General features: G+C 34.1%; 1 protein-coding gene across 1 annotated transcript in view; it reads right to left on the bottom strand.

The window, feature by feature from the left end:
• Positions 1-23431, bottom strand: part of ESRRG (estrogen related receptor gamma) — a 182983-nt gene extending 159552 nt beyond the window's left edge. Inside the window, exon 1 of the mRNA XM_015822613.1 lies at positions 23376-23431. Coding sequence (XP_015678099.1) covers positions 23376-23431 — 56 coding nt within the window. The remainder of the gene's footprint in view (positions 1-23375) is intronic.
• Positions 23432-23827: the final 396 nt, after the last annotated feature.

Raw genomic sequence — 23827 nt, 5'->3', positions numbered from 1 at the left:
CATTGTTCACATAAGTTCACAACTATTCATGTTATTGGGCATGTGTGCTAGAGCTTTGCTTTTGGATTCCCTGTGCAAATAAAAATAAATCAGACAAAAATGGCATAATATTGTTCTTTACTCTCTCTATGAATAAAGCAGAATAATCATCTTCATATACTATACATTCTTTACATGCTTATTTATTTCTAATTTTACTTGTTCCCAGAATCCTTACACTTATGCAACAATTATTAGAGCTAAATACATATAATTGAAACAAATCCACATATAGGATATCTTTTAGCATATACAGTATTCATCTCTCTGAACAAGTATTTGATTATATTGTGTGTTTGCTTCAGAAGGAAAAAAAAGATGTAATCAACTTGTGTATTATAATAGTGATATTTAATATGACTATTTTAATAAGGATTGTACTTCTTTATTTCTTGGAAGATCTAAAGCGTTTACGATAGTGACATGGATTCGGTTATAAGATTCAGTTTTGTATATAGGAAAGTTGGCATACACTTGTCAGATCTAGTAAACTGACTGTAAATCACATTGATTTCAGTTTAACACATAACTGCCTGTGCTTAAGACTTTAGAGGTGAAATAAGCAAGCAACAGCAACAAAAAACAATTCTCAGGAATAGGGGCTAGTATATAACATTAAATATGGGCATAGAAAATTACATTTAATTGAAGAAAGGATTGGTAAATAGATAAATCACATGAAACTTTATAACATTCCAAACAAGGATAGAAATTGCAAAATATTCCAATACATTTGCAAAAGATGCAGCACTGAAATAAATTGCTAATCTCTTACGAGTTCCCATCTACCTGAACGTTATTCACTCTAACCAACCTCTCCGTGTATTGTCTTCTAAATAAACTATAATAAATGCAATCTGAGGATATTTTGCATCTTCCATTTCGCTTATATCTGGAAAATCCAGATACTAAATGAGGTATCTGATATCACTGTCCCAATTCTCAATTTGAAGTCTACTTATCAGATGCATACACTATCAAATTCAGAAATAGACTATATATATGGTCTTTATCCTTTGCCTGGCTGTATCAAACATGCCATCAAATTTAAACAGGGATATAGTAGTAGTAGTAGTAGTAGTAGTAGTAGTAGTAGTAGTAGTAGTAGTAGTAGTAGTAGTAACAACAACAACAATACGTTGGAAGGGACCTTGGAGGTCATCTAGTCCAACCCCCTGGTCAGGCAGGAAAGCCTATACCATTTGAGACAAATGGCTGTCCAGTCTTTTCTTAAAAACTTCCAGTGTTGGAGCATTCACAGCTTCTGGAGGTTATTCCACTGATTAATTGTTCTGTCAGGAAATTTCTCCTTAGTTCTAGGTTGCTTTTCTCTTTGGTTAGTTCCTATCCATTGCTTCTTGTCCTGCCTTCAGGTGCTTTGGAAAATAGCTTGACTCCCTCTTCTTTGTGGCAACCCCTGAAATATTGGAACACTGCTATCATGTCACCCCTAGTCCTTCTCTTCATTAAACTAGACATACCCAATTCCAGAAACTGTTCCTTGTATGTTTTAGCCTCCAGTCCCCTAATCATCTTTGTTGCTCTTCTCTGAACTCTTTCTAGACCAAAACTGGATGCAGTATTCCAAGTGTGGCCTTACCAAGGCATTGTAAAGTGGTATATTAACACTTCATGTGATCTTAATTCTATCCCTCTGTTAATGCAGCCTAGCACTGTGTTGGCTTTTTTGGCAGCTGAAGCACACTGCTGGCTCATATTTAAGTGATTGTCCACTAGGACTCTGAGATCCCTCTCACAGTTGCTACTATTGAGCAAGGTACCACCTATGCATTTAGTTTTTCTTGCCTAAATGTAGAATCCTACTTTTTTCACCATTGAATTTCATTTTGTTAGATAGTGCCCAATGTTCAAGTCTGTCAATATCCTTCTGTATCTTAAGCCTATCTTCTGGAGTGTTGGCTATTCCTGTCAACTTAGTATCGTATGCAAATTTGATGAGTTTCCCAATCTATCCCCTCATTCAAATCATTGATGAAGATGTTGAAGAGCACTGGGCCCAGAACAGAGCCCTGGGGCACCCCAGTACACACTCCCCTCCATGTCTTCTAAAACATCTGTCACCACAAAACAAATAAATGATAGCCATATGATGGTGTGTGATTGGTTCACTCTGCATTACAGAGAGATTGTCTAAAGGTTTTTATTAAATATGAAAGCTTAAGATTTATGTTATGGGTGATGAGGCCAAGAATGCTGTGAAAGTGAAAAAATATGGCAACAGTATGCAGTACATCACTGGCAAGATAATTATTTATATAAAAAGTTGGCATTCTTAGACTTCCAATACATAGCAGATGAAATTCATATATTCAAAGGAGACATAATAATAACCTGTCGGCTGGTAGTGATGGATATGTTTTTAATCCAAATGGCCACAATCTTCAGCCTACCTGTCACAAAGGAACAAGGGAAAATGGATTTTTTCTTTCATAATTCTTAAAGTTGAAAGAGAAAAATCTAGAAGCATGATAAGTAGACCATTCCGGTGGACAGATGGACAGGTAATAGCATAAAATGAACAGTCCCAGTGCCTTCACTAACCCTGTTTTCCATCTTTCTACTGACAAATATAATGACAGGAATAGCTTTCTTTGCAAACAGCACTATCGTTATTAAAGCAAACACCACAAACATTTAAACTACGATTTTAAACAAAATATAATTAAAATATTGGAGTACTGAAATCAAGCTTCTCTGCAAAGAACAGAAAATAACTTCAGGTGATTTTTCTTACTAGTAACATGTGGCTTTTGATGGTCTCCTTTGAAGCTTCGATCTGCATGCTACTAGACTGACCTCTCATTCTTTAATTAATCAAATTAATCTACTTAAACTGGGCTGATATGTACTATACATATTCTTCAAATTCTCTCAAGAGAAAGGAAGGGATTAAGACTCACAAGTGTTCTCATACTCCATCCACACTATTTTCCTCCCAGAAGAACTCACGCACTCCTCCCTCTTCCTCTCTCTTTGTGTAGGAAAAATATTAACTGAATCCGGATGATCATATCTTAGTTTAATAAACTGAGATATGACAAAACCTTCTGACTGCATGAGCAACTTCTTTGTTCCCTTTGTATGAATCCTTTGAATTTGTCCAACTAGAAAAGAATAGTCAATTGGTTTTAATGGTAGCTTGCATGAAAGGGAGTTATGGGAAAAAGTAATCGAGACATGATTGTCTAAATAAAACCATGATCTGTAGGAAACAAGAAATATATTTTTCCCATTTAAAATTCTCACTACTTTAGTAAAGAATTGTGAGCAAAACATTTTAAAGTAACAAAATTGTATTTTCCCATTTGTTCTTATATCAGTTTCATTGTAAATTCACACCAGTAGGGTATTTCCTTTTCAGATTTGTAAAGTTATGGATTTGACCAAAAATAAACTATATGGGGAGGGGGGGGAGATCATCAGAATAATCTGAAATAGGTTTGGGGAAATGGGATTCAGCTAGAATGAAGGAAAACTGCCACCATTGGATGGCAGTATAATTGCAGTTATTGACATTTTTCTGAGATAGAATTTTGGTTTTCTGATGAATCTTTCAGGCATCCATCTACAAATCATGATGGATTCTTAAGTCATCACAAAGCCTTTATGCAAAATGAGCAAAGATTTTGCTTTAGTCCACAGAAGCAGAAGATACATGAGAAACTAATATTGTTCTATACTAGTGGAAACTGTTCTTCTAAGTCTTGCTTTTTCTCAAACTATTATGGTTCTTAATCACTGAATATGAAAACACCATTAACTATGAGTTCAGGTATGTCCTTCCTTTCTCAGTATTGAGCTCACAACAATGCGCTGAAACCAGCCTCATGACTGGTCCAAATAGCTTTGTTTGCTGAACTACCCCCTGTTTATACTCTTCACTAATTTCTGAAAATGAATTTGGCAATTACAAAAAGTGAGAGATTGGCAACATTAGAGATGCAGTATGCAGAAGGGAAAAAATGTGTCCTATTCAAGTCCTCCCAAACTAATTTTTAATATGACTCATTTCTCCTGCTGGAGCTCAGGAGCAAATGTCATTTGAGGTAATACACCCATTTGGTCTCCCAGAGAAATTAACTACTTAGTTCCTTTCAAGCTTCCATTCAAGAATGGCTAACAAGTAAGAAAGAGGGAAAGAAAGCTGCATCCTTATTAACCTGGTCTTTCATCTGACTGTTTTACTTATTGTTTGCACTTTTTTTTTACCCAGATAGATTTACAAATAAGTTTCTTGTCAAAATCACCATACATTGAAATATTTTATCACTGCTCTTGCTAACATCCATGCTAATGGATAACATTTATTTCTAAAAAGGAAGTTTGAAAACAACCAATATATAATTACTTTGCATCTCTTCTACAGAAAATTATTCTAACTGTAAACGGTTTTTCTTTTGACTAAAATAACTTGAAGTGTTCTGAAAACAAAATTTGGTTATCAGGTATCTCTTTATATTTATTTACAGATATTTCCTTACTTATCTCACTTATTCAAACCAATATTTTCCCAACATTGTTAAGAGGAGAAAGGAATGCACAGCACTTAGATTTAATTGTGTAATGGAAATAATGGAACCTGTGTAACATTATTAAATAGTCCCGTAGATGCTACATAATCCTATAATTAATAATGTCAGCAAAGAGCCATATTAATGCTGACATCAGAATTAAAACCTAGCTTTTAATGCAATTCAAGCTGACTGCAAAAGCTTAAACTTTGTTGTTACATGAAACCTAAATAAAGCCATTGTTTACATTCATAGGAATTTTGTGCTCTTAGCTAAAATGTGTAGGTAAATTTTAATTCCTAAAATTTCTGCTTAATCTTCAAGTACAAGAAAGTCTACAGTGTGCAGATGATGGTACAATATATCTATATAAAATAATGCTAGATGAAAATAAGTATTGTTTATTTTAATTGCTCTGCATAGCAGGCTATTTTGGATATTCGTTATTGCCCCTTGTGGGCTTTGTCCAACCCAATTAATTCCCATAAAATAATCTTAAAATATCTTGCAGTAATATGAAAAAAAAACTACACAGTAACAGAGCATGGCATCTATCTGATAGAGATGCATATATTATATATATCCACATACATGCATACAGTATTAAATATTCTTCATGTCCTATGTTAAGTATCATTCTACCCCATATATACATTTGGAAAGTTATTAGGCTTTTTTGTAGGATGCCGCGTGCCAACATACCAGATCTTTTCTATTTGTTTGCTGACTGCAGCCATAAAACTAAGCATTAACAAAATCAAATAACTACAAAAGTTACATTTTCCAATATAACTGCTCTGTAAAAAAAAGTTTAATTTGTTCCCCGAATATATTAACAGAATAAGTAGGTAATCTGTGGTATGAATGCACTATCAGGTACCCCAATATTTTGTTGATTAAAAACTACATGAAATTTGCATAGCAAATAATTACAAGAATAGTGTTTTAATTTGAAATAATACAAGTAAATTCTTGGAGTATTTTTATCCATGCCACTAGAATGGTTCTCATAACTATTTATTGCAAGTATGAGAAGTTGTCCTAATAATAGCTACAATCTTATTGGTTCTAAACAACAGTAAAAAAAAGTTTTGCATAAGAATTGAAAATAGATTTGACAAGAACTAACCTTAAAGAAAGAAATCCACTCAAATCCCTTCGAAGATTGTGGCTGAATTTTATGCAAATTTTATAAAAGTAGGTAGGCAGCTAAGATATCAAGATACTGTGTTTCTTCATTGTACAGATCTAAAAGTAGGCAAAGCAATGATACCTAACCCTGAAACTTTTTTTTCAGAGACACATCCGATGAAAAATTCTTCTATTATGTTTGGCTTGGAAAGAAAGCCAAACAAAATTAGACTTCGATGGTACTGCTAAAGAACTGAAAATTCTAATTTGCCACACAAGTTTAACATCTGAGATGCCTTCATTCTCTGTGTCATAAAAAATGCATTAAACAACTTTTGTTTTTATTAAAATTGGAAGAATAATATTTTTAAAAACTTCACACATAAAGCCGATATGTCAAAAATACTTAATGCTAATTTGCATGATTTGATTTAAAAAAGTGTAATCACTCATCCAGTTTTGCAGGTTAACTTTAGGAACTGTTTTTAGGTGATTATAGTATAACCACTATATTTTCACTGCATATTACAATTATTTTGCAATTTTCTTTTGCCACTTAAAAAAAATCTCTATTAGCTTTCAGCAATAGCTGTATGAAATGATATCTGGAGTTTAAAAGGTTTTACAGGACACAAGGAAATAAAAAAAAATCTCCGATACTTTTTCCCAACCGAATTAGCTTAAAATAAGGATAGCCAGGGCCATTTCACAAGTTATAAAAGCTCTAATACCTATAAAGTCTAAGATCTCCCCTCAGCTTTTAAATTGTAATGGCTAAATTAATTCTCTAAGTATGAAATTTTAGGAGCTTTACCTGGACTAGCGCTTGCCATCTTTTTTCATCTAAGAAAAGACTACATTTTAATGGTAAACCAGGCTATCTAAATCAAGATAAAATTCATTAGAGTGTAATCTTCATAATCATCTGCACATCTAAAGCTAGATGCAAATCAGATGCTCTCATGCATTAAGCACATTCCAAAACATCCCGCAACGAGAGGTTCTTCCCGCAGCCCCCCCAACCTTGCCCCCACACACCCACACACTTCTATTTTCCTTCCTTTATTTACACTAGAGGTACCTAAATAATTCACACTGCCTCCTGAACATTCTTCTGTTGAAGCTTGCAATGAGCAATTGCAGTAAGCAGATGGACACACGAATGCAGCAGGTGGGGCAGATGGCAGACCGCCCTGTCTGAGGCTGGCTGCCTTGGCTCACTCTGCCTTTTCCTTCCAGGTACATTATCGTCAGCGTAGCAGAAAGGGGGCATGCAAGAAAGGAGAAGGGAAAGGGAAGAGAGAAAAATCTACGTACAAAGCTACGGGATACGGTTAAATAAGCGACCAGCTGTTCGCTTGCATTTTCCAACCAAATTCCATTCTTTTAATCCCATGGAAGATTCTCAGATGCCCTCCATCCACTCATAGCCTTTTACTGACATATTTAGCAAGACAGTTATCACATAAGAAAGGGATAACTTAAAACCTTCACTAGCAGGGAAACAGCTGATGCTTTTGAACTGGTCCCATTAAAAAATGCACGCTGTTGTTTCCAACCTTGAAATGTATTTCTCCACTTACAAACTGTTCTGCATTCTGTGGTATCAACTGATCACTTAAAAATTGAACTGGGTTTCTGCACTGAAGCATTCCGCTTGTTAGAGGCAAATCCCAAATCCCCACTGATTTCAATAATAGTGGATTCACCGAACTTCCATGCATAGAAAGGAAATGCGGCAATAAGGCAATTTTTAAAATCTGAAAATGCAGGCAATGCATTCAAAATATGGGTTAAGAACCACACACAATACAAGCCCATCCAGCTTTCTCAGTATTGACATCAAATCTTTTTCTCTGCTTTTGCTCGTGGTATACCTCTGACTCATAACCAAAAGGTGGCATCAGAAATTTACTTCAAATCCCATTTATGCCCAGATTTCTGGTGCCTTACTTGATTTTTAATGGCCTTAAAAGCAAGGTACGTACATTATGTTTACATTGAGAAATAATCTCTGTGTCTGTACCCTTAATCACTACTTCTCTTGAGATCTTTACCAAATATATGAAGCTAATTCCAGTCTATATGATGTTATTTTTACACGTTTATCAATGTAACAAAACAGACTTTATTGCAAGCTTCTCAATTCAAAGGATGCAGGAAGCATTTTTATTTTTTTTTGGGATTACTGTAGGAATAGAAGATAATCTCAAAGAGATAGGAATTGATTGCTTTAAAGCTGATCTGAACTGGCAAAAAGCACTTGGAAAAATGTTTATTCAAACTGTATCTTTGCACTTTATATAAAAAAATATTATAAGGAAGGATTGAGGAGGAGGAGGAGGAGGAGGAGGAGGAGGAGTAAAGAAAAATGCTGAAATTCTATGTGGAAATTCTTGGTGTATTTCTGATAATGACCCAAACAAGAGTCTATTTAAAATCTCACAAGACAGTCTGCTCTCATAGGATTTGCAGACTGATTTTGAGGCCAGAAAGGTTAAGCAGTTGGGGTAAGCTTCAGAAGATAAGCATGCAAACTGTTACATACTTATGAGTACTGTCCAAGGCTTGGTCCACCATTAACTGTATGGTAAAAAAAATATAGAGGCACACCAATAATCCTTTAAAGGGGATGGGAAAGGTGTGCAGGAACAGAAAAGGAATAACTTCATTTGATCTGCAAAATCCATCTTTTAAAGTATTATTTATCCAGTGCTTTTTTTGTAAAAAAAAAAAAAAAAAAAAGGTGCCGGAACTCACACATGTCATACAACCCGCCTTGCCTACCCTTACAAGGTTCCATCCAAAAAAGGTGCCGGAACTCTGTTCTGGGCGTTCTATGACAAAAAAAAGCCCTGTATTTATCTATTCTTACAACTGGAGATCTTACTTAATATTTTTGGGCTTGCCTTTCCATTAAAATGTTCTGTCCTTTTTTCTCAGTTTTACAATTTTTAAACTGCTTTGGGAGGGTTTTTGCTTTTAAGAAACAATCAACATACATTAAACATAAATAAAAAAGGAAGATGGAAACATCTGAAAAGATTAGGAAATGTATCATTTCAATCATAGCCAACAAACAAACAAACAAACAAATAAATAAATAAAATAAACAGTTCTGATCAAGGCAAAACTTCTTCTAGCAAGTTCATATTTCCTACATGAAAATTGTGTGTTTTAAGGACTATGTGTATACCTTATCTATATATATTAAACTATGTGCATTAATTAAAATCCAAGTAAAGTCAATAAAAGTATTTAAATAGACTTCACTGCTTTTGCAATACAGAATTTAATCCAAAACTGGAAAACTAAATATTGCACTTTTATATATAGAATGTAGAAGCAAGTCAATATATGAGAATTATCCCATAATATAGCTGCTCCATGTGACTTTTTTTTAAAAAAAACGATATTTTAGATTTATAAAAAATATATTGTTCCATCATCATAATTCCTATTTCACAAATTTTTTGAATACAGTATTATATTCAGATAGATTTCACAAAAAATATGTATGTTATTTATTTGTTAGCATTCTAATAGCTTACAATATTTCAGATGCATATATACGGAAACTTTCTTCATTTTGTAGAGAGCCAGAATACAATCATGATCTATCCATTGATTGCTCAAGTCGCTATGCTTCTGAGTAGAAGAACATTATTCATGAAATACTAAATTTAGCTAGTTTATTTACTATGCATATTTCTTCTCCCAAATCACTAATGTATTTAAGTAGCACTATAAAAATGTCCTGAATACATGCACTAGATTGTAAAGATCTGATTGCATGTCTCCTCTATAATTCTGGGCAGGATTTTATTTTTTAAGCAAATGCACAGAGTTTAATGGGACTTAATTCTTAGATTTTAGAGTTTAACAATACAGACTGAACTCTATTAGCTTAACAATATCTTCAAGCATAAATTGTAAAATCTAACAAGAGTTCTGCCTGATCATGGATTATATTTAGAACTGTGTATACCAGTGCTATCACGTGCAGGTACAGAGAAAGGAACACAGTATTTGAAAAATAATAATTCTTATGTCCCCGTGCCATTTTCAAAAAATGAGATGTTTCCACAGGATGGGAAAAGAGCTGTACTTTTAAATTAGCTACATTGAATCTAGATACCATAATTCACCAAAGTGCACAGCTGCTACAATTGGGGTCAGAATTTCAAAGGCACTGAAACTCAGCATCCCTTATTTTTTCTCAATGGGAGCTGCAGGGTGCAGAGCAATTTTTAAAACAGCACTTGCTTTGTTACCAGCCTGATACACAATATAGCCGAGTATTCTCCAAAACCTTTCCTTATATTCTAGTCTTCAAATAAATCTTGTAGAGGGGTTATCAAGAAGACTAAGAATTGTCATATGGAAAAATAATACCTTTAAAACTGTGTATTTATATATCAGGAAACATAACATCAAAATAAAATAGTCAGCATATATTTTGTTCCATATGTATAAACTTAGTAATGCTAAAATGTGACATTAACCACTAAGATTTTAATATTCATTTATTATGTTTTTTAATTTCCTTGCCAACAATTTCCTTGCCATATAGCTCTGTATGAGCTATATGGATATTGAAATCGGTAAAGATAAAAGCATTAAAAAAATAGAAATTAAAAGCAGTAAATACAATTAAAATAGACACAGGGAAAAAACCCCAAATCAAACATAAAATAGCTCTATCACAATGCATTCCCACCATTGTTTTTTTTTTCTCAGTTTACATGTTCATTCTCATTCTGAGAACTGAGAAAGATGGGCAATTAAAAAGTGTGAAATATAATTAATAAATTAAAAAAAACTTTGATTATTGCACATTTTAATCCTATGGATAATCTAGATAAATATCATTAATCCAAATAATAATAGTAGTAATGATTTCTACTTCAGACCATATTTGCTTCTAGCAAATATTTCCCCCATACATTTTAACTTCTATGGGACTGAATTAATATAATCATACTTTTAAATAAAGGGCCTAATGCAAAATTCAAACAGGTCCACTGATTTCAAGTGTGCTTGAAGTGCAGACTACTCAATGGTGAGGACACTTAGAAGCAGGTATAAAAAAATTACTTATGGCAGCAACTGAACAGAATCATTTACTTAGTTTATTGAACAGTGTTTAGTAAACTGGGTGTGCATGGTATGGGACTGTTTCTATTTGACTTTCCTTCTGCAGCCAAGGCAGGGCTTCTGTTTTTACTGCACACTTTGGTTCAGTGCTAATCCTGTTTTATGTTGTTCACACCTGCTGCTTACTGATGGTTTATGCTGCTCTGAGTATATCTATGCTAACCCCGCCTAAACTATCAACAAAAGTCGTTCTGCTGAACTCAAAACAAAAGCCAATTCTAGTTTTTTAAAGAAGTGCACATATATTTGAAGTGCACGTGTATTTTTGCAAAGATGTTAGTACAGTAACATTTTCCTTAAAAGCTAAAATCCTTGCTGCTGTTCATATATATTCAGTATACATTTTGTCCAGAATATGGAAGTTTCATTCAATTAGAGGCCTCATTCTTTTTCTATAAAGGTATGAGACATAAAAAGACATGTATCCAGCAATCTCCTACTTTATTTCTAAGGATTTCGTTTGATGATCACATCTTTTATATAGAATTTTTTTATGATAGTTTGAAAAAAATAGCAATAATAATTAAAAAATTATGTAAATCTGTATCATAAATATCTACATTTCACATAAAACCTGAATGTATTTTCAATTTCAGTTATAAAAGTATTTTAAAATACAACCATACTATATGATCTTTTTGTGCTAAGTCTTCTGAACATACATAGGATTTTTTTTTCTTCACATTGACAGAATGGCTACCAAAAACAAATCTTATTTGTCTAGTCAATCTGAACAATATAAAGCACAATTCTATGGAAGTTAACCTAGAAAGAATTGCTGCTGTTTTAATCAGTGTAAGGTTTCTCTGATATGCTGTTAAGGTCTGCAGATTTTCTATTTCTATTGAGATGTGTAACATTAAAAACCGTAACTAGCATTTTTTTGTCCTTTGTAGACTTTGAGCATTCCTAGGTCATCACCCAACTCCCAATTTTGTTTTTATTTTCCTTTTTCTCTGGGATGCAATACACCATAGTTACCACTGCAATTCTTTAGCAAAGCCAAGAATTGCAAAAGAGAAATGAATGATAGCACTCGTCCATCTCTCTTGGCATTATTAGCACCAATAATGGGCTAATAGGCTCTTCGCTGGTGCATTAGTTTGTTCTCAGTTTGAATGTCAAGGGTTACTACTATCGAATAGCTGCAGAACAAAAATGTAGATAGTCTTCATAAGAATTCAAAATAGTGTCATACCCTGTGCTAGATCAGAGTGCCAAGGATCCTAGCCACAGATTCAATTGGGGAATTTGCAGATAGTCCCAGAACCAATTTTGTAAGTACTTTCATTCAAAAGGCCACTCAGTATCCCCTAAATTAGGAACCAAATTTAAAAACAGAATGATTTTAGTTTCTGGTATTATTATGACTTATGTAGTAAGAAACCTGAGCTAATTTGCAGGAAATCTTTCAGAGTTCTATCAGTACACTATAACTGTACATTATAATGTACAATTATAATTAGTACAGTACATTATAATCAATAGCCTTAATAAAATATAGGCTGGCTATAGCATTCTAGTTTTGCAAATGTCAGTGCTTCCCAGTGCTAAACGGAGAGACTGGCCCAAGGCGCTTCTCCCTGAAAAATAGGTATTATAACTTAGTCTCAGTCCTACCCTACAGTATACTGCTGTTCAGCTCTTCCAAACAGAGCCAAAAATTTATTTAGCGACGTACTGTTTGGAAGATGGTTGCATAACAAGCTTTCTGCTTTAATGAAGAGCTGACTGTACCCTCACTTACTTCCACAGCAGTTCATTTTGGTGAAGTGGCTGAGCTCAGAACTTCACAACTGACTGTTGGAGTCCTCAAACATTTAAAAGTTGAAATTAATGCACAAAGTAAGAACTAGATATGGCATTATGACTGATGTCAGTGCAATTCTGTAGTCTGTATTGGAGTTAATGTAATATATTTCTTCTGAACTGCAAGAGCCGGGAATGACAGAATTCATTCTTAGCTAATTCCTAGTCTTTCCCTGGTCATATGTGAAACCAAGAGAGTTTTGTTTAAAAACAAAAATAGCAGAAAAGACTAAAAATTGAGTGGTCTTCACAGTGTTTTATTGTGGAGCTCTATGGTTTAAAATCTAGCCATATGATTAGGATCTGAATTCACAATACTATGTAATAGCCAATTTGGGGGGGGGGGAGGAATCCAGGAATGCTAAACAAAACAAAGCATTTTGAATCAATCAATAAAATTGTAGTATAGAATATGAGGTTGCTTAGTTACATTTTATGGGCTTCACTGGGAATGAAGTTATATAATTATTTATTGGTATGTGGATTTATAGAATATTGTTTTCTCTTCCGTTATCTCTAGAACTACAGAGAAATTTTCTGATAGTTAGAACAATTAATCAGTGGAACAACTTGCCTCCAGAAGTTGGAGTTTTTAAGAAGAGATTGGACAACTATTTGTCTGAAATGGTATAAGGTTTCCTGCTTGAGCAGGAGGTTGGACTAGAAGACCTCCATGTTTCCTTCCAACTCTGTTATTCTGTTACTCAGTGTGGCTGAAATAAAAGTGTGGTGGATCCTATTGCTTTAACTCACTATTTCCAAATGCTTTAGTAGAAGGAAAGACTTCTCTTTTATTTTTCATGGCACTATTTTCCCCAGGCAGGGAATTTTATTTCTGTTTGAATCTTAAACCACTGTATTTTCAGTGATGCATTTTTATATTTTGTCAACTGTAGAAGTGTCTTACTTCGGAAACTCGCTGTCGAGCTTTCGTACTTCAAGCGGAGTTCATTAGTTTAATGAATGTGAGTTTACTTTAGTCACTAAAAATCGATTTTAAAGTATTTAGATTGACTTATAAAAAGAAATTTACGGAATGTAACGTTTTTACTTGGATGGTTATTTGCATATACACGTAACTTCCAGCATACTGAAACTAGAACAGTACAGGTGCGTAATCAATTTGTCAACATTTGTTCTCAAAGTCCCTGTCTCAATTAGAGGTAGAGAACAAGGAAATGGGTAACAGTGATTTTACGGAGGGTAATCAATAAAAATTCCAAATCAATCTATTGTGGTTTGCTTTATCAACTGAATACACCAAATTTATCTGCATGATTGAAAAGAAATTTAACACTGTTAAAACACAATATTACAACAGTCTCAAACTACCATAATATCTAAAAGATATCTAAGCCAGAGGCAAAACATAATAAATATTATATTTTTATTACTATCATGGAAAGTGAGTCAAAATAAAAAAACAATAATGCATTCAGTTTTCTGTCTTCTCTGTTTTCAGATTTGTTAATTTTGTATGTCTTTTTTTTTTTAAAAAAAATCTAGGATATATTTAATTATTTGTCTCCACCAAAATTAACCTAAATAAGAACACATTTCTGCTTTGTTGTGTATATCAAGATATTCAGCAGTTTAACATCAGATACTGATCTGAATTGACTTTCAAATCTCATATATTAAAAACACAATGGTGAAATTTGGAATTATGAACTTAATACTCCCTGTCAATATGGATATACACTGAACAGAATGAAAGAGACCAAAAAAAATTTGAAGACTACTTGAAATATTTTTACTTGACATTTTACTTCCAAAGAACTCTTACTGTTACAAAAAGGCATCTTTCCCAATATATTAATTTTTAGTTTAAAATAAGTAAACTGCTTAATAACTGCATACTTACAAGTAACCTAGTATTCAGTTTAAATGAAGGGGGGAGGCATGACTTGTCTAAAACATTTACTTTTGCTAATGTAAAAGTGTTGGCATTTTGCTGCAAAAGACTATTCGACCACGGACACCTTCACTAATAAGAAAAGAATAAGTTTTGCATAGTCGTCAGCTTTCATGAGAGTTAGAATAGTCCACATACTTGTCGTGTCATTGACTTTTGTCTAACAGGACAAAGAGAGAGAAAGACGGTCCGATAGTCTATTTGGGTCGATTGATTGACATAAATGTGTGTTAGTTTGTGTTCCTGTATCTTGGAAGAACTGCTGACTGATTTCAACATGCCACAGGTTTGCTGTTTGATATTAGAATCACAAAAATATGAAGAATGTGTACAGTATCCCAAACTATTCTCAAGCTACAGGCAAGAAGAAATCTCTATTTATATAAAGAGCACCACAGACATTAGAATAGAGGTGGAATAAAGGTGGCATGAATGGAACCAGAATTGTACTTCAGATTTAATGTGATTTTCCTATAATGGGGACATACCAACACTGTTCTAAGTTTGCCGTATGTGAACATTTTGGTGTATCAGCTATGTTTGTATGTGTTGCTTTTTTATTCTGTTATTGCCTTATAATTTTTTTAAAAAGTCTTGTGGCACCTTAAGCAACTGATCAATTTAGTTCTGATATGTCACAAATGTTTGACATCTTTGCTTCAAGGTTCTGACGCAGCTTACAGTTTCTTGAACTTGTATATTTTTTAATTCACTTATGAGTAGAGAAAGCAATTACTTATACCATAGGAATATATATTCTACAGTCATTGTTCCACCAAATGCCAAAAAGAATGGAGGAACTACTTTGTCTTCAACTCCTTTGAAGGAGTATTTTTTCAGATTAAAGGCTGGGACATGCTCCTACCTGAGCAGAACTCAATCTTGTGATTTAGTCTCAGGAGCAGAACAAGCCATTCTCTGGATTGGTAGGAAAAAAATGAGATGAATTAAGCCAAGTGTGCTGTGCTGTGTAATTCACCCGATTGTTGTTTCTCCATCTGTGAAACTATGGTCCTTATGATTGATGGGACAGGTGTCACTCATATTAATGTAAATCACTAGCAGTGGGTATTAGCTCTTGCTAACATGACCTACTTCTTAAGTAGAAATTATTCAGTGATATAACCATACAGTGCCTAATGTATGGTGCCCAGAAATGTCATCTCCCATTTCTACAGCTCTTGGAAAAATGTTTTAAAAAGTGTACCCTAGGCCATTTCAGACCTCAGGACCATACCCTTGCTATGAAAGTGTTAATAAGAATAAATGTTGTAAGTTGATGAAATAAACACTTCATAATGAAAATAATTATTAATATGCTAATTTGGAAAATAGCTTTCTCCGTGCAAATTTTATACAGAATTTATTGACCATTACTTTTATTTGCATATTGATATAAATATTATGATATTGTTTTCAAAATTCATTTTCTTATCTTTTCCTTTTTTCTGTCTTTGCTCAACTTAAAGTAAACAAAAAAATAAAACAATTTATTTATTTATTGATTCACTAACCTACATGGACCAGGCTTGCCAAAATGAATTCCTCTGGTGTATATTTCAGCCATAATACCCTTTTCATCTGACATCACCTGGGAATATTTAAGAAAAAAAAGAGAACCTTTAACTTACAAATCAAGCTAAAACCTACAGCAAGTCCCAAGATATTACAAAAAGTGGAAATGTATTTGGAAATAAACAAAATAAGCAATTGTATATACAAACAGAAAAGTCAGTGCTTGTTTTCTGATATTTTATACGTGGAACATTTTTTAAAGAGCAGATTGAACATGCTATGTCATCCATGATATGTTATTTTTCTAATTGTTGAATGTATCAAATTGTATAAAACTTATAAAACATTTAAAACATCACAGATTTTAGAAGAGAATAAGAATTGTCTGCAATATTATTTCTGATAACACTATGAGGAAACAAAGGAACAAAATCCCATGACCCAGCACACCTTACTTTCCTTATTCACTTGCATCTGTATATAAAAAGGAATTTAATCGTTGCCTAGAAGTCGGTCAACTTTATTCCATGTGGCTTTTCTCATTATTACTTATTGCTTCTAGATTGGACTTTTTAAAGAGCAGGTATGAATAGAGGTTTTCTAGGTTCTGACTCCCTATTTATTTATTTATTTATTTATTTATTTATTTATTTATTTATTCATGAAGGCTGAAAACAAGCACCTACACATTGGCAACATGTTCGGATTCTAACTAGCCACAGCCTTCAATCACTGATCACACCTATTAAAACTCTCGCTGTAGCCCTTACAACATCTTGCGACAGTTCAACCAGCTGTTTAAGGAAAACTCGTATGACAGAGCAAAGCTAAATTGACACATCTGTGATACTTCAGATGCCCACAGCATGGCTAATATTAATTTGTTTTGTTTGGCTAGGTAAGTGCTGCCAAAACACATTACATATGGCATGTAGTTCCAATCAAAATGATGAAAAGGGGATGTGCATTTCTGTCTCACTCTAAACTTGAAAAGACACAGAAGAATAAGTGAGATAGCAGCTTGCAAACAAATACAAATGGACTATATCCTGACAAACGTCTACCTAAATTTTATTTTCCCATTTCTTTCAGGAGGATTCACAAAGAATGTTTCATTTATTTCAGTGGCTTACATCCCAAAAAATCTACCACACTGGTGGAGGAATTATCCTATATGGGGGATGTTGCTGGTTGCCCATCTGTTTGTGCCCTTCCTTTATGGACTTTAGAGGCATTCCTGATCAATCTTCTCCTTATACAAACACAGCATCTTCTGCTTACATAATAAGAAATTTGGGTCAATGTTCATATAATTTCCACGTATTTATGCTTACAAAAAGTCAAACTTCTAGATTAATCCTCAGTTTGATAAATGTACAAATTCAGCTTGGATAAAAAAACAAACCTAAGCTTTACAGTTACTTAATCTCATGTATTTCGGTTAGGTATTATAAAAGGATCCCTTGGACTAAGTTGCCATAAATTGCTAGCATAATTTAAACTTCATAAGCAAGCATATATAATTATGCAATAATATCTGTATTAATAAATTATTTGTGGGAAAAGATCCCAATTTGAAAAACCTGAAACTCTTGACATTCAAGTCACTATAGTATAATAAAAGATCAGTTTTGCTCTGTGTGTGTGTCTGGGCAAAGCTTTATTTGCACATGAAAATAAGTGAACTGATTAACAAACTAGTATATTTTCCTTTTCAAGACATAATTTTCAATACAAACTTCAGTGAGAGACAAAAATCCAATTTTATGGATGTCTTATGCTAAAACTGCAAATAAAGGAGAAAGCCATAATACAGAGGTCTAATATATCTCCAAGCACACGATGTATGTGTGTGGTTTGTGTGTATTACACACACACATATATTCTCTGTCTATGGTATGTAAGCACATTCAATAATAATTAGCAATAGAATGAAGCAGAAATCTTAAATAACAATAGTAAAAGCAAACTCTAGGCAAAAAAATTATTTTAGGAAATTAAAATAACTTATAGAAATAAGTCTATATTTAAACAATAGAGGATAACTGTTTCACATTAGTATTTCCAATTAGTATGGAAGCATTGTTACAAAATATGCTTTAGGGTCTACATGTTATTTGAACAAATCAGGCTCATTTAACATCTTGAGCTCTTATTTCCTAGTATAAAGTTTAATTGTAAATTTGGTGTTTTAGAACCTAGTTTTTTCTTTTTTCTTTTCTTTAATGAAGTATTTAGAGTTTGGGCGTACAGTTAATCAAATATAATGTTAGTTTAATTTTAATTATGCTTTACAATTTGGAGGAATGCAAGCAAAATCTTAAAATTAATTTTCTTTAGAATACCAAAACAGTTAAAAGTTGTATCAGAATATTAACAAATGTTTTTTGTTTAAAAAAAGGATTTTCAATTTCTCTAATGCTTCTAATATTAAACTAATTGCACGTCGGCAGAGTGAAGTCTTTTATTATATCTAGAAAGTGCAAAGATAAACATCCTAAACTTTCTGCTCCACGAAATAATAAATGTGAAAATGACAGCAGCTGAATTACCTATCTAAAGGAATGCACCAGCAATTTAAAAAAAAAAAAAAAGGACAGAATCAGGACAATCTAATATCTACATTGTTCTTACAGAGTTTATTTTTTTAAGATAAAAAAGTTTCAAAAATGTTTGCACACACTATGTTTATAACACACAAATATAGGCAAACAGATATAACAGTGAAACATGCACAAGCAAGCAACCACATGCTTATGCAACCATTATCAGCTGCGATAAAATGTGGAATTGTTTTATATCAATTTAAATAGATGCTGATATGCCTCAGCCAAGTAAAACTGGTGTTAAAGGGAAACAGAAGGAGAATTGGTTCCCAAATGATGGCAAACTTGTAAAATGGGGATGTCAAACTAACAGGGACTGCTGGTTGTCATTCCAGCGCTATCAAACATGTACATATGAGTATGATTGGAGACAGAGAAGTTAAATATTTCACTGTCAGAGAATGTCAAGAAGTGCAATTCATTTCCTTCTCTCTCATGTGCTCTAGGACAATGACAATTTAATACAAGGCCAATGAATGTAAAAGAGATAAAAACCGAACCAGCCTAGTATAATCACAGATTTCCTCTTGAGAGCTTGCTAGAGGAACTAGACAGAGACCAATATTTTATTGTTTTTGTCTCTAGTGTGTATGCTATAAAGCAAAATCCAAACCACATGGAAAATAACCAAGTTGTTTTAAGCTTCTAGAGGAGCATATCCAATTTACTTTAAATTTCTTAACATTCAGCATTTTTGCTGATTGGTAACAGGCTAACAATATTCATAAGAGGGCATTCATTTAAGACTGTCAATAAATATTAGTGCTGTTCATTTCTATTTGTTTTTGCACCAAGACAAAGGTCACTGTGCATCAGAAATGTTCAATACCAGGAAATTTGCCAAGCTATTTGTATGCTGTTATTTAAACAACAACCAAACCAAACCTTGTGTTATTAGAATGTAACACAATTAGGCTCAGTTTTGAAAAGTGGCTTCAAGAATTACAAAGATAATCAGAAGCAAGTTATCTTTTATGTTTGATGTATAGTTCCATATATTTTTAAATAATTGCAAAAGTGGGCTTTGGCTAATGAGGCAGTCCTTATCTGTCCTCAGCAGTCTAAGCGGAAGCATTATTTTTCTGAAGGCTTAATATGTTTTTTTTTTTAACTTTCAGTGCACAAACTGCTGTCTAGAGTAACTTTAGATCAGATGAAAAGAATAAAATTCATCTCCTAACTTATGATAGTCACGAAATAAAGAAATGATAAGAAAAAAATTAGCTTATACTGGTATTTTTTTTTAAATAAAAATGTATTGAAATCTTCCTTCTTGTCTGACATACTTTTTACACAACTATTCAAGAATGCTGTTTTTGTTACTGTTTTTTTTCAAAAGCATCAATATATCAATTTTCCAAATTAAGTACTTTTAAAAAAAAAATCTTACGAAAAAAATTAAAGCAGGATAATATGTCGGGGGAAGGTAGGAAATAACACTGGAGGAAAATGATCATCCATTCAAGAGAATTAATGGATATCCACAAGGGCTTTGCTAATAACACAGGTTAATTACTGCTGGAACACACCAGGCTCAGTAAAGAAAAGACAAGAACCATAAACACATTAAAATGAGCAACCACCGCTTTGGAGAAAAAAAAAAAGTCAGGCCTAGCAAATAAAAAAACTGTCAGATATTTTCAGCACCAGCTTTTGCACTTTTGTCAGCTGCAACAAAATTGCCAAAAACATGTATGAAAAACAGAAATCCAAAGTTGGAAGTTTAGTAATGAGTTTATAACAAGTCTATTTAAGTTGATATATAAGGATCCATTTTGAAAAGCCCTCCAAAAAAACTCATTTAGGCAGCAGCCATGCTAATATCTTACATAATTACAATACATATTTAGATTGAAAGACAATGATTTTTGTGTAAGAGTTACATATTATATTAACACAGATGGGCAGAAATAGTGTCACCTATATTAGATAGAGAGATCTTATATAAGGAGAGGTGACAAAACAGTTTTAACTTTCTTTTCACTTAATTACCCCTCCTCCTCTGTACCAAATATTGTTCATCTTTCTGGATCAAATTTTAAGATCAATGCAGCAAAGGAGGGGATACTAAAACAAAAATAACATTTAATAACTATTTAAATAATAATAAAGCAAGAAAAAACCCTATATAGCAGCTCTCAAATTAATACTACTTTTAAAACTAAAAATGTGCCAGTTTTCAGTTCCATGACTCTAAAGCATCTTTTGTCTTTTCAATTGTGACATCAGGGTTCATTACTGAAACCATCCAAAGTTTCTTGGCATCTGTGCATTTTATCTTCTTTACTATTAAACTGGTTTCTTTGCTTATCTTTAAAAGTAATTACACTATAACATCCATGGCTGATTTGTTTCATTTTAGAACTGTTGCACTTTCATTAGTGTGATAGAGATTGAGGATTCAAATTAATGAAAGGATCAGAGGAAAAGGTAACAGCACACAAAACAGAAAATATATCTGAAGTCACAAGCCTATTTGCTTTTGTATGCTTGGCATTCAGAGATCATGTTTAAATGTACTAAGCGAGGTCCTCCCTCTGCCCTTTTTTGAGTAGTTTCAATTGCCTTTCCTTCTTCCAACAGCTGTGACAACTGTTAAAACAGTAAAATTAAGTCTGCGCTAGAAGCCTTTAGCCAACGATACATTTTAATCAGAGGTTAGATGAGATTTTGTGTAATGATGAGTTTCATTTATAGTATTTAAAGTCACATACATCTGCACATTTACCGTATCTCTTCCATTCTCTTATTAACTATTCTTTGAAATTATTTGCATTTACTCTCTCCATTTTCTGAAAAGGGCAGCAGATGGCTTTAAGTTTTGCATTCTTTAATGTGGACTACCTAGAATTCAAACCATACTGTATTTTTATCATTCCACATTCTGTAAGTACTCTAAGCCTCCCCCCCCCCATGCATACACATTAAAGCACAAACTGTAGAAATATTTGGCTTCTAGAGAGACCACTGTGTTCCTGGGCACTAGATAGCTCTGCCTGCCCACTGAACCACAGATCCATCCAGAAGACTTTTAAATTGGGGGGAGGCAGGGAGAAATGGAAGTGGAGAGCTAATTATGGCAAGGTGGGAGGAATAATAAGACCTTTCCACCAGAGCTAAAAAGGCATATGCTCTGATTTCATTTAAAGGCATCTACTTTAAGAAGCTTATCAAAATTAATCATTCAAATTAGCTCTAAGAACAAAAAATCAAGAAAAGTCTTTTTAAAAAGAGCATCTTCCTAACTTTAGAATCTCTCTCTTCCTCTCTCACCTTCTGCACAGAAAAAAGCTAGCCATTGCAAGTTGGAACAGTGACAACTGCACTTAGCCTCAAATTAAGACATTTTAAATCACACTGTACATCAACAGACTGATCTACAAACTACATCTCAATTACCATTCTAATATAATTTCTTTACATTCTTCTGCAGGTGAATAAGGAATCCTTTCTCCTTCCATTTATCCAAGCATTATAGCACCCATTGATTGGCATACTTTTTGTGTATCTATATCATATGCCAATGTTCAAGACACTTTTTTTTTCAACCCCCCCCCTCTCAAATTTAATTGTGACTCACCAATTTAACATTCAGACACTAATGGCAACTAGTGACCATATATCTACAATACAGTTACGGTACTTCTGAGTATTGTCATAGTATGCATTCAGTCTAAGGCTGAGCCCCTTGCCAGCTTCTGCCGTGTCGGGTTTTTTAAGGCCAAATTTAAGTTCACAGGCTCTCAAAGTTGTGAAGTGATACTGGTTTAGGAACCTTCTTCCCCTTCGACTTATTAGTTCAGAGCTCTGAGAATATGCATGCAGTCAATAATATTAAATGTGCTATATACCTCAAATGCTTATTTTTATTTACACAAAATATTTTACTAGATAGGATGCATTAAAAAAGAATAATAGCTGTTTTTAAATTGCAATCAAAAGCAAACAAAGCTCACGTTGGCTGAGCAAGTGGCACACACACATGCACATATGCATAGACACACAGAGCACCCCTACCTTTGCTATTTAATGGACCTATTTGTCAGTAAATGACGGGAGCCTTATATTAAACCTTAATTACAGAGCACTATCCTTAAAGTGGGATTAAACTCTTGAGCTGGTCCCCCACTCCCAACCGGGCTTGGCAAGAAATCTCAGAAAGAGGAAAGATCAAAAGATTATCTAAATCTTGTTTTAGACGGTAGCTTTCTTCCACTCCTTTCAGGAGAAGCGGGCAGGAGAAGGGAAGGAAATGTATCTTTCTGAGAGATCTGCTGAAACAATTCATTCTGTCTTCGGGCCAAGCCAAGTGCCTATTCTTAGGACCTGAATAAGAAATGACTGTCACTCGCACAGCTGTTTTACTGACAGCCACGCCGCTCCCCACTCAAAAGGTAACATTGTCGAGAGAGAAAAAAAACAATTCCTCCACTTACTGAATTAGCAGATAAAGCACAGCACAAAAGAGACAAGACGAACACATACAGCTCTAGTCATGCACGCAAGACGCCAGGAGGCATTACCTGAAAGCGGCTTTTCACGTTGGATATATATTTTTTATTATTACTTCCCTCCCCACCATTAGGAAGAAGGAAAAAGTGCGGGGGGGGGGGAGGAGGATAAGAAAGGAAAGCAGAAGGGGGAGGTATAAGAAGAATGGTAGGTACCTACTCTTCTTCGTAGTGCAAGGAAAGAGATTCAGGAAGGCAAAGTTCTACCGAATCCATGTGCGCTCGGCAACCATTATTTGTGCACCCCAGCTATAAATCAAAGTTTCCTTGACACAGGCACAGTGCAATTAACACAAATGTTCTCCTGGTGACAAGCCTATGGGCACAGCCAGTTGGGACCAAAAGCTCACACGCTCCTAATCAAGGACTTAAAGCCCCGATTGGAGCTTATAAATATGAAGTAGGGCTTTACATATGCATTCCCTCTGGCCCTGACAGAAACGCGATTGGTAGGGCGTCGGCCAATCAGCGCCGGCAAGAGCAGAGGCTGCACAGAATGAGCGCCGCTCGGCAGGTACAGACGGGCGGAGGGGACTGGAAGCGGACGGAGCAGGCGAAGCGGGAGGGGGGAGGGAGGGAGGTGGAGAGAGAGAGAGAGAGAGAGAGAACTGA

This window comes from Protobothrops mucrosquamatus, unplaced genomic scaffold (assembly GCF_001527695.2).
Source record: "Protobothrops mucrosquamatus isolate PMUCROS unplaced genomic scaffold, P.Mucros_1.0 scaffold1626, whole genome shotgun sequence".
NCBI classification, from domain to species: Eukaryota; Metazoa; Chordata; class Lepidosauria; order Squamata; family Viperidae; genus Protobothrops; species Protobothrops mucrosquamatus.
The sequence above is the reverse complement of the archived record's forward strand: the minus strand, read 5'-3'. Positions and strand labels throughout refer to the sequence as shown.